The sequence below is a fragment of the Vanacampus margaritifer genome, chromosome 12 (assembly GCF_051991255.1).
Source record: "Vanacampus margaritifer isolate UIUO_Vmar chromosome 12, RoL_Vmar_1.0, whole genome shotgun sequence".
In the NCBI taxonomy this organism is placed as follows: domain Eukaryota; kingdom Metazoa; phylum Chordata; class Actinopteri; order Syngnathiformes; family Syngnathidae; genus Vanacampus; species Vanacampus margaritifer.
In genome coordinates, this window is record NC_135443.1 from 4,921,921 (window position 1) to 4,938,433 (window position 16,513).

Sequence of the window (16,513 nt, forward strand, 5' to 3'; positions counted from 1 at the left end):
GCACTGTAAGCCCAACACTTTATAGAAAATAAATATATGCTCAAAAATGTGTAAATGAAGAGCCAAAAAACAGAAGCATGTGCAAATGTGCAATGGGTGGCGTAAAAATGTATCGCTTAAAATATACATTTATATATGCATGCATACATAAGACTTGAGTCAAGTGTGTCTTTACGTTCCAGAGACGATTCTTTAAAAGTTGAGCTTGCTTAAGTAAATAAAAAGTGTTACCATCTCCTTTCTTTACACAATGACTCATTGGTCTCTAGTGGGACATCACACGCCCTCCAAACAGTCATAACACTTGATAATCAGAAGATAGGAATACAAAAAAAAAAAAAAAAAAAAAAAAGCGGAGGAGGCACAATGGGAGCTAACCCAGGAGAGCGATGCCATCAGCAGATTTTATGATTGCTCGGCGCGAGACGCGTCCCCGCGCGAGACGTTAATTTGTACGAAAAGGTGAAGGGCAGCGCGTTGACGCACTGCCTCTGTGTTACTTGCTAACGACTCGCGAAGGGAAACCAACTCTTCTCAAGTCGCCGTATTAAAAAAAAAAACCGCCTACTTTTCGCCTCTTTCTTCTCCCACGCACGCATCGGAAAGACCCGAGACAAAAAGAAATGTCGGCTTTTTTTTGCAATTTATTCCCATTAATACCGTAAGTAATGAACAAGGAAATGGACAGTTTTACGCGCCTATAAAGTAAAGGCTTGTGCATCCCGTGGCAGCTTTTATGATGCCCTACTAGAAAAGATGTCCCTGATATTTACAAGGCCCCTCTGTCTGTGCCGGTTGAATTACGGCGTCATGAGGCGACAACGTGAATATATGACATTGTAGCATGTATATTGAGATTTAAGGGGAACGGCTTCAAACTCAAGTGTTAATATGTGTGCTGTGTTTCCTAGGTGATCCTCATGTTGACCAAATATTACGACTTCAGCTCGGGCAGGGTGACGGAGAGTTCTTTGTGGAGGTAAGACGCTCTCCAAAACACAGAAGTGCAAATTGAACTTTGTACTTGGAATCGCTTTTTGTGCTACATTTGTACAACTGCAACCTTAAAACTGCTGCGTTAAAATTAACCACCGTTTGGGCAAAAATTGGACTTACCCCAGGGCTGGACTGGCCATCTGGCGTAGAGGGCAGATGCCCGGCGGACCGGCATCTTTTGGAGCCGATGCAGTGCTTTTTAGTTATTATTTTCAAGAGACTGGCTGACAATTTAGAGAGACTTGTCCTTTGATCCATGTTGACTATAGACAGCAAACCGAACCAACATCTGGACCCACCTGCTACTTGGCGCAATTTGACCCAGCTTTCTGAGTTGTTTTGAACTAATGTTGGGTCAAATTGACTCAAGTAGCAGGTCAGTCCAGTTTTTGACCAAAATTGTTGTTGTTTGGACCCAGCAGTTATGAGAACCCATTTGGACTAACTAATTAACCCCGGTGCAAAAGAAACAATGCTAATATTGGGTTATTTGTACCCAGCGCATTGGGTTGAGGATTTTGATTTTGAGATTTTGATCCAACAAAGAAAAAAACTACCCATACTGATGAGTTAAATCTTTTATTTATTTTTTTACTTATTTTATTACCAATATTTACTCAAACAAAATAACTTTCCCAGGTTAAAGGTCACCAAAGCTTTTGTACCTCGGTCTCGGTCGATTTCACTTTCCTTTCTTTTCTTTGGTCCTTCCTCGGGTCTCCTGACGGCCTCACGACTCTGGCTGGAAGTGTTCGGTTTAGGTGAACGGTATGGGATTTTTTAATAGGTTTTAGGTTTTGTTTGGACCCAGCAGTTATGAGAACCCATTTGGACTAACTAATTAACCCCGGTGCAAAAGAAACAATGCTAATATTGGGTTATTTGTACCCAGCGCATTGGGTTGAGGATTTTGATTTTGAGATTTTGATCCAACAAAGAAAAAAACTACCCCATACTGATGAGTTAAATCTTTTATTTATTTTTTTACTTATTTTATTACCAATATTTACTCAAACAAAATAACTTTCCCAGGTTAAAGGTCACCAAAGCTTTTGTACCTCGGTCCTTGTGTCCAAAGTCAGCGGTATTACCCACACAAAACTGTATCTTAAAAATGACCACCAGCTTCAGCTTTTAAGCCCGCTTTCTCAAATCCAATTTGAACTTAATCTGCTTGGTTAAACTAATAAAATCACACTTGGGTGAAAATAACCCAATCTACTCGAAATTGCCAGCTACCCAAAAAGTGCGTTAGGAAAACTTTTTTTTTTTTGTGTGCAACTTGTCTCAAATGTTTTGTTTTTTTTAATGAAATTCTGTCCATTGACTTTTTTGTTTTTACAAGCTTGGCCTCAACAGTTCCATCCCATCTGCGCCTCAGCACGCATGTGTGAACATATGCGCTCGCGTACACACACACACACACGTGTTCGGCGCGCTAATTTGCATGCTCGTAACCCCAGAAGTCATTGTTTACCATAAAATTCCCGATTATACGCAACCTTGCCCGTCACACTCATCATGTAACAAAAGCCTGACCATAGTAAAAAAAAACAACATTGACAACAGCTGAGGTTAATTTCCTGGATAATGCCAATTTGCTTTACCGTTGAATTTTCTTATAGTTCGCTTACATCTCATGCAGTAATTAGCTAGCTATTAGCCAATCAGAGTGATCAATTGTCACAGACGGCCAACACCGTTTTTGCATATTTGCAATCGGTGGCTCATTCATTTAAATTGTAACTAAAAAGCAAAATGACACAAACATTTCTTCATTTTTCACAATTCTATCAAACTAAACTTTTTTAATTGGGTTGCTTGGCAAGACTGGTGTCAATATGTGTGCTTTTTATTGTATTTATTTATTTTTATTTTTTCTGGAAAAAATGTGTGCCTATTATTTCACGAAACCATGACTGTGTTTTGTATAATAATGACTTTCCTATGGTGTGAAAGTAATTATTCAGAGTCACATGGACTGTAAAAAACAAATGATCTTGACTAAAGACTGATTCTTCTCAATTGCATTTTTATTTTTATTTTTTAAATATGTGGTATTGTAGCAGAGTATTAAGGAATCTAAGAATACAGCATCCATGTGAAAATGGCAGGAAAGTCACAGGTATGAAAATCCTCATCTAGATGTGGGAACGGCCACCCCCTTGGCCACCACGTAGCGCCGCCCCTGATGGGAAGAAAATCCACAAAAATATGCAAACTCCACTCAGTAGAATCAAAGATTGGTCGGGGCTGGATTTCAACTTTACTTTCTTTTCTTTGGTCCTTCCTCGGGTCTCCTGACGGCCTCACGACTCTGGCTGGAAGTGTTCGGTTTAGGTGAACGGTATGGGATTTTTTAATAGGTTTTAGGTGAACTAATGAATACACACACGCACGCACATACACATACTCACCCACATACAAAAAAAAAAAAAAAAGAGAGCAATGATGATGACATGTCAAATCGGTAAAATTACCGAATGAACAATACTGAGCTCTCCAGAAAAAAAAAATAAAAATAAAAATCAAAGATTCGAAGGATGTCTCTATTGTCAAGCAGACATGACCAATATTTAAGTGTACTGCCCTGCAAAATCGTGTTTTTTTTTTTTTTTTTTTAAATCAATCGCACCTGCTACAGATTTGTTGACCAGTTCAGGGCCAAACACGCCCTCGTGAAGATAAGCAGTTAGGAAAATTATTTTATGAATGAATAAAGTGCAACAGTTTAATTTTTAAGTGTCAACAATTTGAAAGTAGAAAAATGTGCCCCTCAAGTATCAACAGTAATAATAAGAATAATAGTAATGATAATGTGAACTCATCCCCTCACTATGCACGCTACACGGGATAGTCTTGTTTATTTTGATAATTAAAGAAATATCCATTCATCTAGCAAATTGCTTGCTGAATTCTGCTGTTGCAATTTTCCGCCTGCCTGACATGCTTAATGATACCATCAGCATCCGAACCGCTAGGTGTTGCTCCGTTCTCTCCCCCTTCACCGTATCCTCTTAATTGAATTTTAGATCCACCGATTACGGCAGCACGTACGAGAAACTTAATGAGAAAACGGGACCCAAGACCATCCTGAGCTACTTGTACGTCAGTCCCAACAACAAGCGCAAGGTAAGTTTTTCCCGCTCTTGTGAAGAACAAAAATGGAAGGTAAAAAAAAAATAAAAATCCCGCCTGTCAGGGCTCATCATCACTGCGCGCGAGTTGCTATCATTTTCACTGCAAAGCAGCCCCGCGGGAGGCTGCGGCGCGAGTGTGTGCGCGCGCGAGTGAGAAGAGCGCACTGCGTGAGCACAAGCGAGCCCCCCAGCACGGTAGCTGTCAGGTTGGGCCGCTGATCCCCGCCGTCTCCTTTCTCCTCTCGTTTCAGATCATGCTGCTGACCGACCCGGAGGTGGAGAGCAGCCTGCTCATTAGCCTTGACGAGGGGGCGTCCTATCAGAAACACAGCTTGGCCTTTGATATCCTCAGTCTTCTTTTCCACCCCGAGCAGGAGGACTGGATCCTGGCTTACAGCCACGACCAAAAGGTAACACCCAAAGCTGTCGGATGGCGTCAAAACGGCGAGGGGAGCGAACAAAAAAAGCCGAGTTAACACAATCTCTGGATGGGAGCAAAAGGTGATGCTGATCGTGCGCTTGTTCAGATTTTACATGGCGGGAACTCTGAGGACAGCGTAGAGACGGCGGTGCCTTGAGATACGAGTGACCCGACTTGTGAATTCAATTGAAATTCACGATGGGGCGTCAAGCTGTTTATTGCCACTCTCAGTTGAATAATAGCCAACTAAAGACAAAACCAAGAGAGTTAAACAGTGTGTAATTAAAACAAATACATAGCTTAGCCGGTCCACTAGCTTAAATGCTATTGCTAACACATAACGGCATAGGCATACATAACCCTTTAGGTAAGTATTAAGTAATATTTAATACAAACAATGCATCAATACATTTAGACATTGACAAGATTTACAGTCCTCGAGTTACAAACGAGTTCCGTTCCTACGCTGGCGATGTAACCCGAATTTCTGCGTAAGTCGGATTTCACTGTTAAAGTCGAAATTTACATTAAAGTACTTTGTATAAAAAACTAAAATACATTAAAATAAAATAAAATAAGATGCCGTACTTACCATTACTGCTTGGAGGTGGATGGAAAAGAAGGGGGGGAAGGCTAGCACTAGCTAAGCAGAAACACTGGGGACAAAATGGCGGACGAGGGACAAAATGGCGGACGAGGGACAAAATGGCGGATGAGGCGAGGCTGTCGTAAAGTCGAAACGCCGTGCATCGAGACTTGCTAAAAAGAACCATAAATAAATTATGGTATGCAATGCCGTATATCAGCCTATAAAGATGCAAATATACATAATAATAATAATAATTATTATTATTATTATTATACATATTTATTATATATATATATATATATATATATATAATTATTAATTATTATTATTATGATGCAAAAAAGTAAAATATAAAAAAAAGCCCTACATATACAATTAATCTAATCTCAATATGATACATTTACAACAATTATTTTTTGTATATTTATTATATTGTGATTAGATTAATTGTATATGTAGGGCTTTATTTTATTTTTTACTTTTTTTGTGTGAGCAATAGATAAGGGTTTATAACTTACACTAATATCTGTGCATTTAAGAAAAGTGCATGTTCTGTTTATTTTCCATTATTTGTTATTTTTCTTCTTCATCTTTTCTATTTTAATGCCATATTATTAAATATAATAACTTACTGTGCATTATCGTGATATGTTACTGGGGGTAGGACTAAATAAGTTCTTGTACTTCTTCCTACTCCCTTTGACCAAGTAAATTCTGACTTTACGAATAATGCTCTTTATTTTATTTTTCTTTCTTTCACTTTTATTTAATATTTTGTATTGCATTTATATAATGTTACTGTTAAAAAAAAAAATCTATTTAGCGTTCCTTCTAGACAAGAAAATACAGTTTGCTGCTATACACAATGTGAATTAAAAAAATAAAAACTTTTGATTATATATAATCATTTTGAGGTTATTTATTTGTCCTGAGTAAAAAACAACAACAGTGTTGTTTTCACTAAGAGAATAAGTAAAAATAAAAATAAAAAAAGACTTAAATTTGCAAATGCCAAACCGTACTATACTTATTCGTTACATTTCCCACTTGGTGGGTAGGCAGGCACCCTAAAGAGCCGACTATTTGTACACAAACCATTAAAAAGTAATTTTTTCCATTTAAATGTATCCGCTTGAAAGCAGTTAGCATGCACCAGTGCACACATTCTTGAGGCATGTTGTCATATTTTCACAAACACGTCACATTGGCTTTGTGTCCGTTGACCCCGACGTGAATCTCCAATCTGGTCTTCATGCTAAAACGTAACCACTGGTGACATCACAGACAAAACTAAAGAGGGCGGGGTTACCGCACTGTGACCTTGCGATATCGATGCGCGCGCGCGTCCACAAACACACGCGCACACAAGCCTTCATTAGTTGGCGAGAAGCCCGCTGTCTGCTTCGCTCAACGCTGCAGACATCAAACCGCGGGCCCCCCAGCCGGCTATTGCGGGACTTGATATTGAAAGAGCCGAGCAGGCGAGGTGTGAGAAGTGAGATAAATGGTGCGGTGAGGAGATGAAAGCCTCACGGACAAACCATCCACCGCCCCAATAAAGATGCACTCGACAAGTTTGCCCCGCGGTCATTCCGTATGTCTTTGTAAAGCCCAATTTCAGCGTTTCTTTCATCACCCCCGCGGCGCGATTACTCTTGGATTGGTTTCATTTTCCATTTATCGATTGTCTTGTCTTGTCTTTTAAAAGTTGCAAGTGCTAAGATGAGACAAAAAATGATGTGAATCCTGGTAAGAGCCTTTTGGCGCTAACGGGCAAACTGTCTGAATAGTTAAACGGGTGCTTTCACACTCCCCTTTGGTTAGCTTGAGTTTTTAGCGAGAAAGCCGTTCGACCTTGATCTGAGCCGCGTGGCAAATGAACCAATTAGATTTGTCCCTTTAGCGTCATAATGATGATGTAACCGCATGGAAAGTGTCAGGGTGATAAATTACACAGCACATGTTCAGTTCGCTTAGCATCGCTTTTTAAATGAGTGAAGAAAAACATCATTTGCCCTTATTGGGTGGCATATGAACCCATTCACTCGCAGCCATTTACACTGAAGCAACCCCCTTCGCTCCCGGCTGTTTTACTGGATTTTGACTGATTTTGCAAGGCCCACAGAATATTTTCTTCTATTGCTATAAAAAACATGGAACCTACCAAAAGAAAGATTAGTCTCTTCTTTCATCAGGAAAAGTATATTTGTATCTGTTTCCACTGCAGCAATTAGCAATAGAATATAGCTAAGTCATTATTGACAAACCTGTTGAAAACACTGGCAAAAAGAGTTTGTTGCAACATAGCCCCTGGCTGATCTCTTATACTCTGCTGCCACATGTTGGCCATTTTTTTGTAATAACTACCATTGCTTTAAGTGACCTCTTCAGGTCAGAAGCTCCATCAAAGTCTTCTGTATGCTCTAGCATAAAAAATAAAAGAAAAAGGAAAAAAACGTATAAATACGTTTTTGGTAGTGCAGGACAAAGTATTAAAAAACATATTATACGTTTTTGGGATTGAATGATTTAAGATAAATTAGACTGCCTTAGCCTCGAAGTAGAAGGGGGCGGGATTGAGCAGTGTATCTATCATATCGTTTATCCTCTGCGAAGAATGACTAATATCACTGCTATCCGTTTGTATTATGCTGCCCCCAGGTGGTCAAGGCACATACACCAGAAGGACAATGTACAACATAAACTATTCAATTTTGCGATCTATTAGCACTCACAACTACACCAATGTTTATTTCCGATTTGTTACAAAAACGATAACTCTAAAAGCGCCATCAAATTTGCCCTACAGCGTTCGAATGAAGCCCGTTTCAAGATCACCTGGATGACTTTTGAATTGATGTCGATTTCAAGTTTGCATCGTGCAGCGTACTTGAGGGCGACGAAGAGTGATTGGCAGCACAGGACCGGTCGCTCGACCGTATGCTGAATTTCCGCTATGTCAGAAAACTGCTAACCCGTGACCGTGTGTGCCCGCATCAAATGGGTCACAAAAGAGCCCGAATTTTTTTCGCCTGCGCCTTTTTAGACAGAACTCACCCAAGCGGGACAATGCTGTTTCAGATGATTGCATTCACATGACTGGCGCGGGTTCTTTAAGAGATTTGCAGCTTTTGGCTGAAAATTTAGGATCAACTAGAACTAAATTTTTGAATGCACAAATCCAAGTGTATGTGAACATATAGACCGTGCTATGCAAAATAAACAAGTCAATAAAATTGACATCTATATAAAAAAAAATTAAGCCTACCGAAAGACCAAAATGAACAAGGTTTGAAAATCCAATTTGCCATTGCACTGAACGTCGATGCAATTAGGACGTGCCATGCGTTTGTTTCTCTTCAACAAGTCGCTCCCATATTTGGGTAATCTTTTTTTCTTTGAAGAAACACAAAAGATCTTTTAATGCCGGATGATTGCACCTCATGCGCAGAAGCAGCTTTGATGGTTTAAATGCCTCATTTTGTGAGTCGGTTGCGACATCTCACGCAGAGCGAGTTTGGTGTGTGCGAGTCAATAAGCAAAAAAACTTTTACCTTAAGTAGGACTGCTGGTATTGTCTGATAAATACAGTTTTCTTTTTCTTGGAAGTTGTCAGCTTTTCTTCTGTCTCATTATTTGGCCTGTCCGCCTTTTTGAAGAAGCTCTCCAAACATGTTTTTTTTTTTTTTTTTTTTTTTTTGCATTCATTTTTGCTAGCTTGCGGGCTTACTTTTTTTTCCATATCACGTGAGCGTTTTGACAGAGGCGGATAAAAACAAAAACAAACAAACGGTAGCACCTCTCAGATGAAAAGAACATCAAAATGGATAATAATGAAACCAAAATTATATAGAAAATAAAACAACAGACCTAATGTTATTTACTTAGTAGTTTCTTTTTAAAGGAGATCTTTTTCTTGGCGTCATCAAGGTCATTCTACATTGAACTCGCTCTGTTAGTTCTTAGAAGTGCTTGTGCTGTATATCGCCATCGATTGCCTTCCTGGTATTTTGATTATGGTCAGTTTTACCCAAAAACAAAAATTGCTGAAAAATGCGGCTGTGCTTGTTCCTGCCAGCGGGCAGGCAGTTCCTCTGCCCTGTAGTTTGCCTCCGCCGCCGAGAAGGACAATTGCTTTTTTCCACGGGAAGCGCCCAGCTGCTGCCTTGGCCTTGTTTGACTCAAGTTGTCCTCTCACGGAGCTCGCCGCCTCGTTTGTAGCCTCGCAGTTTTCTCTGTGCTGCCTGACTTGGAAACTCACAGGGTGTCATCATCAGCAGGTCATGGCAGAGAGACTGGAAGAGTCACAGAAAGGCATAGAAATGGAAATCCTTTGGATCTACCGGATATTTTGCCGTTCAGCTTCTTGTTGGAGATCAGCAAGTTGTGCAAAAAGTGCTGAAACATTGAGCAAGTTGGATGTGTTTTTTTTTTCAAAAGTTTAGAGGTCAACTGCTTACTTCACACTTGTGGTTGCTGCTGGCTGCGTTCCGTTCTTGGATTGACTTCAACCCTCACATCCTTGTTACCGGCCGTTATTTGGCCGATTTATTTATTTATTTTTAAACACCCACATTGCTTCGCATTTCAGCCCGCTAGCTTAATGCTATCGCTAAATAGCATCTATGTTGTGGTGCTGTAATCCTTTAAGCAACCAGAAAACATCACAAAATGGCCGTTTAATTGATGCAGTGTGACCAAAAACTGTTTATTGCTTTTTAATTATATTAATTACTGTAAGTTTACAACACTTTATTATGGAGTGCTTAAAATGTCTTCTTCTTCTTCTTCTTCTTCTTCTTGATTTGTTTTGACAGTCTAAAATGCATGTTACTGACACCTACAGGCCGTAAGTAGAACAGCAACCATCACAATGAATATTGTCAAGTCGTGACTCTGTTATTGTCTTTCTCTTGCACAGTGTGGGTTGGAATTTAAAAACCGACGTTTTTCTACCGCTTATCCTTTTTATGCGTCACAAGGAAATTGGAGCCTCTCCCAGAAAGGAAGCCAGACTGCACCCTGGATTGGTCACCAGTTGATCACAGTATAGAGATAGACAAGCATTCACAAGCACAATGAGCGGGAATCGATTCAATGCCGGCTGTGTGTACCACTACACTATAGCCGACCTCGGAATTGAAAAAGAACGCTCCTAAAAATAGAACCGCGCGTGTGCAAATGGAGCGGCAGCAAAAAGGCATCTCGTGGTATGGGGGGGCGGGAAAAAAAAGAAAGTTTACAATGACAGAAAAATAATGTATTCCCTCTTGCCAATTAATAAGCTGGAATGCCGCTGAGTCAGTGGAGGAAGAGTTTTTAAATACAGAAGCAGATTTGCATATCAAAAAGCGCCGCCTGTCTGCAGAGCATTTCATCTTTAGCGTTAAATTCGCACTAACGGCATATTTCATCTTCTCACAGCAGCTTCCCTAAATACGACGACTCGAACAAATCGGATTTTTGTAGTTGGTCCTAATCGTCCTTTGAATGTGATCTTCTGATTCTTCTTCTTTGCAGCTGTATGTCTCTGTGGAATTTGGGAGGAGGTGGCAGCTTGTGCACGACAACGTCGTCCCCAACAGATTCTACTGGTAAGCTAATGAATACGTGCACGCAAATGCATACGATGTCATTTGTTTGTTCCCTGCCTTTTTTGTTTACATTCCAGCATCAGTACAGTACAGGTGAAGTTATTATACATTGTTCCCACTAGGTGGCAGAAAGCAATTAGTAGCACTTCCACACGTTCATCTCCATTAGGGAGCAAGAATGTGTAGATGCCAGCCATGATTGATTTTGTAGCATTTTAGAGTCAACGCAGAGAGCTAGTTTAGCGGAGCTTTGACCGGTAATCGGGAAGGCGAGGGTTTGAATCCCACCTTCACCAGATTGCATTTCAAATTTTCTTTCTATCTTTCAAATACAATGAAAACATTGTAATTTTGCACATCATTTATCTTTCAATTTCCTTCATAAGCATTCAGCTTAGCATTCAGCTATTAGCATTTAGCTTTCAGCATTCCCACGCAATTTCTGCAGAAATTGGCGGAAGTTTTTGAGGTATCGATATTTTTGACAATTAATTGATTGATAATTAATGTGCCTTGACAGTTTACGAAATGTACTTTGTTACCAAAAGTAGTTTGCGCTTTGACATCGCCTGTGTTTGCGTTTGTTTACTGCTAATATCGCTTTTTTTTTTTAAATTGATTGATTTTCACATGATTTGCATATAGAAGGCTTTCAATAACGATTGCAGTCTTTCACATTAAAAATGAAAGAATACTGCATGGACATGCTTGAAAAGACAGATACAGCCAGTTGTAGCATAAAGAGAAAATCAATATCTCATAACTGGCTCATTTTTAGCACAAATATGGAATATCTCAATAACTTCACCCAATTCCGGAAAAAAAAATTACATTTTTGTATTCAGTAAGATCAAAAAGGACAAAATGTGTGTTAATGACAGCATGCCTTAATCCTGAGAACCGAAGAATGGCCGAAAAAAACCACAAAGAACATCAATTGTTTTTCTTCATAGGAACCGTTGACAGTCGGTTTAAAGTGCATTAAATTGCCCTTGAAACAGCATTCGGTAGCATTTGTTTATACCCTGACATGTAAACAAAAACACAAACTTATCGTCCCATTACCAGTTTGGATCATTTATATACTTTTTTTTTTTTTTTTTTTAAACCACAAACACTACTAATTTGTAATTAGACGTTCATTTGTGATGCCTCCATGAAAAAGAACCAAAAAAAATGCACAACTCCAGATAGGCTTTTATTTTTCTGACTGTGTGGTCCACAATTTGTGGAATGACGTCACGTCCGCTCCAAAATCGACGAATGTCTTTTTAATCTGATGACATTTATCTGTCAAAAGTACAAATTGATTTAAATACAGTTTAAGAAACAGTGTGTAATCGTACATGATAAGATTACGCGAGGCACCGAGAAGGAGTTTAGGGAGGCAGATCTTGTTTTGCTAAATTATGTATGTCTCCCTTTCTTTTCTTTTTTTTTTTTTTTTTTTTTGCATAATGTACTAAGCATCTAGTTTACACATGAAGGTTAATATTTGATGCCGCGAAGACATTCGACTCATGAAATATCGAGTAATCACGTCCATACGCTGGCCATCCCGTGTTTTTGGGTTTGATAGCTGCTGAATATTCATTCCTGACCCGAGGCGTTGTCTGCACACGTCTGAGCGTTTTATCAGTGTAAATACGAGGATTAAAAGGGCCACGATAAATGTTTAATCGAAAAGGCCTTTTTTTTTTTTTTTATTGTTGTTGCTTTGAGAATACTCGAGGGGAGAGCTGACGAGGATGTGGATTTGATGCCCGGGCTAAGCACAAAGACGACGGCGGCGTGTGAAATGCAGACGGCCGCAAACTGTTGTTTGATCTCCACGACTAATTGCGGAATGAAGAGTGTCGAGTATTTAAGGAGGTAAACGGTGAAGGTATTAAAGCCTGACTTTGCGGTGAGGCACTCTTGTTGGATTCTCATTTGTAGCCTCGTCAAGTAAATAAGAGGAAATAAAAGTCTAGTTTGCAAAGCGTCATTGAAATGTTAATTTGGGGTTTGAAGTTTAAACAAATGAGAGGGTTTGGAGTCTAGGGTTTCAAATCAGGTTTTTTTTAGTCAAGTCAGGGTAAGGTTTTCAAATCAAGATTTCAAGCTTAGTTTATGCCATTAAAGATTTGAGTTTGATTTTAAGGCAGGGTTAGTGATTCAAATGAGGGTCTTAAATTCAGCTTTCAAGTCAAGGTTAGAGTTTCCAATCAAGGTTAGGGGTTTGAAGTTTGAAGCCAGAGTTTGTGTTGTAAAATAGAGTTTTAAAGGCAAGTGAGACTTTCAATTAACTCTTTGACTGCCAGACGTTTTCAGAAAAGGGATGCCGTGGGTGCCAGCCGATTTAAGCATTTTTGACTGATCTTTCAAGGTTCACAGAAAATGATGTGTTTGGACTATGGAAACACGCATACTACCAAATGAAAGATTGGACTCTCATCTTTCATTAGAAAAAAAAGTTTGTTTCTACCGTATTCCGTTTTTCAGTAATCAACAATAGAAAATGGTTAGTTTCATCTCTGTTCTGAAAAAAACGTCTTTTAACGTCTTTGGCACTCCTCCATAGGATTTTACTAAACGTTATTTGACGTTTTTGGCAGTCAAAGAGTTAAATTCAAATTATGGCATCAAAGCAATTGATGCATTTGTAGCCTCGTCAAGTAAATAAGAGGAAATAAAAGTCTAGTTTGCAAAGCGTCATTGAAATGTTAATTTGGGGTTTGAATTTTAAACAAATGAGAGGGTTTGGAATGAAGATTCCAAACCGTGTCTAGGGTTTCAAATCAGGGTTTTTTAGTCAAGTCAGGGTAAGGTTTTCAAAGCAAGATTTCAAGCCTAGTTTATGCCATTAAAGATTTGAGTTTGATTTTAAGGCAGGGTTAGTGATTCAAATGAGGGTCTTAAATTCAGCTTTCAAGTCAAGGTTAGAGTTTCCAATCAAGGTTAGGGGTTTGAAGTTTGAAGCCAGAGTTTGTGTTGTAAAATAGAGTTTTAAAGGCAAGTGAGACTTTCAATTAACTCTTTGACTGCCAGACGTTTTCAGAAAAGGGATGCCGTGGGTGCCAGCCGATTTAAGCATTTTTGACTGATCTTTCAAGGTTCACAGAAAATTATGTGTTTGGACTATGGAAACACGCATACTACCAAATGAAAGATTGGACTCTCATCTTTCATTAGAAAAAAAAGTTTGTTTCTACCGTATTCCGTTTTTCAGTAATCAACAATAGAAAATGGTTAGTTTCATCTCTGTTCTGAAAAAAACGTCTTTTAACGTCTTTGGCACTCCTCCATAGGATTTTACTAAACGTTATTTGACGTTTTTGGCAGTCAAAGAGTTAAATTCAAATTATGGCATCAAAGCAATTGATGCATTTGTAGCCTCGTCAAGTAAATAAGAGGAAATAAAAGTCTAGTTTGCAAAGCGTCATTGAAATGTTAATTTGGGGTTTGAATTTTAAACAAATGAGAGGGTTTGGAATGAAGATTCCAAACCGTGTCTAGGGTTTCAAATCAGGGTTTTTTAGTCAAGTCAGGGTAAGGTTTTCAAAGCAAGATTTCAAGCCTAGTTTATGCCATTAAAGATTTGAGTTTGATTTTAAGGCAGGGTTAGTGATTCAAATGAGGGTCTTAAATTCAGCTTTCAAGTCAAGGTTAGAGTTTCCAATCAAGGTTAGGGGTTTGAAGTTTGAAGCCAGAGTTTGTGTTGTAAAATAGAGTTTTAAAGGCAAGTGAGACTTTCAATTAACTCTTTGACTGCCAGACGTTTTCAGAAAAGGGATGCCGTGGGTGCCAGCCGATTTAAGCATTTTTGACTGATCTTTCAAGGTTCACAGAAAATTATGTGTTTGGACTATGGAAACACGCATACTACCAAATGAAAGATTGGACTCTCATCTTTCATTAGAAAAAAAAGTTTGTTTCTACCGTATTCCGTTTTTCAGTAATCAACAATAGAAAATGGTTAGTTTCATCTCTGTTCTGAAAAAAAAAAAGTCTTTTAACGTCTTTGGCACTCCTCCATAGGATTTTACTAAACGTTATTTGACGTTTTTGGCAGTCAAAGAGTTAAATTCAAATTATGGCATCAAAGCAATTGATGCATTTGTAGCCTCGTCAAGTAAATAAGAGGAAATAAAAGTCTAGTTTGCAAAGCGTCATTGAAATGTTAATTTGGGGTTTGGATTTTAAACAAATGAGAGGGTTTGGAATGAAGATTCCAAACCGTGTCTAGGGTTTCAAATCAGGGTTTTTTTAGTCAAGTCAGGGTAAGGTTTTCAAAGCAAGATTTCAAGCCTAGTTTAGGCCATTAAAGATTTGAGTTTGATTTTAAGGCAGGGTTAGTGATTCAAATGAGGGTCTTAAATTCAGCTTTCAAGTCAAGGTTAGAGTTTCCAATCAAGGTTAGGGGTTTGAAGTTTGAAGCCAGAGTTTGTGTTGTAAAATAGAGTTTTAAAGGCAAGTGAGACTTTCAATTAACTCTTTGACTGCCAGACGTTTTCAGAAAAGGGATGCCGTGGGTGCCAGCCGATTTAAGCATTTTTGACTGATCTTTCAAGGTCCACAGAAAATTATGTGTTTGGACTATGGAAACACGCATACTACCAAATGAAAGATTGGACTCTCATCTTTCATTAGAAAAAAAAGTTTGTTTCTACCGTATTCCGTTTTTCAGTAATCAACAATAGAAAATGGTTAGTTTCATCTCTGTTCTGAAAAAAAAAAAACGTCTTTTAACGTCTTTGGCACTCCTCCATAGGATTTTACTAAACGTTATTTGACGTTTTTGGCAGTCAAAGAGTTAAATTCAAATTATGGCATCAAAGCAATTGATGCATTTGTAGCCTCGTCAAGTAAATAAGAGGAAATAAAAGTCTAGTTTGCAAAGCGTCATTGAAATGTTAATTTGGGGTTTGAATTTTAAACAAATGAGAGGGTTTGGAATGAAGATTCCAAACCGTGTCTAGGGTTTCAAATCAGGGTTTTTTAGTCAAGTCAGGGTAAGGTTTTCAAAGCAAGATTTCAAGCCTAGTTTAGGCCATTAAAGATTTGAGTTTGATTTTAAGGCAGGGTTAGTGATTCAAATGAGGGTCTTAAATTCAGCTTTCAAGTCAAGGTTAGAGTTTCCAATCAAGGTTAGGGGTTTGAAGTTTGAAGCCAGAGTTTGTTTTGTAAAATAGAGTTTTAAAGGCAAGTGAGACTTTCAATTAAGTTCAAATTACGGCATCAAAGCAAGAGGGATTCCAATTTGGGTTTCTGGCCTACATGTGTTAGGGTTTTAAATTAGGATTCCAAGTCAAGGTTCTGGTTTCAAAGTTGAGTTTGAAGCCAGAATTTGGGTTTTAAAGTAGGGTTGGAAGGGCAGGGTTAGCGTTTGAAATTAGTGGTTTAAAATAGGATTAGGGTTTCAAAATAGAGACTTAGCCTTTCAAATTAGGGTGTGAAGAAAGACTTGGGGTTGAAGTTGGATTTGGGGTTTTAAATTAGGATTTCAAGACATATTCATGTTTCAGCTTTCAAATTAGGGCATCAAATCAGGATAGGGTTTCAAACTAGGGTTTCAAGGTTTTCAAGTCAGGCTTTCAAATTAGAGTTTAGCACCTGGGTTTCAAGTTATTTTTAGGATAAATCAGAGATAGTGTTTAAAAATAATTAGGGTTTCAAAGCCAGGTTGAAAGTCAAGGACCGGGCTTCAATTGAGGGTTTCATGCCCACGTTAGGGTTTCAAGCCAGGGTTTGGGTTCCCAAAAGTGTTAAGAGTTTCAAAGTAGGGTTTCAA

The 16,513-nt window shown here is 38.7% G+C and overlaps 1 protein-coding gene across 1 annotated transcript in view; it reads left to right on the forward strand.

Moving 5' to 3' along the window:
• Positions 1-16,513, forward strand: part of LOC144061314 (VPS10 domain-containing receptor SorCS1-like) — a 129,140-nt gene that overhangs the window by 68,702 nt on the left and 43,925 nt on the right. Inside the window, exons 4-7 of the mRNA XM_077581653.1 lie at positions 912-979; positions 4,029-4,128; positions 4,388-4,546; positions 10,667-10,740. Of these exons, the coding sequence (XP_077437779.1) occupies positions 912-979; positions 4,029-4,128; positions 4,388-4,546; positions 10,667-10,740 (401 nt within the window). The remainder of the gene's footprint in view (positions 1-911; positions 980-4,028; positions 4,129-4,387; positions 4,547-10,666; positions 10,741-16,513) is intronic.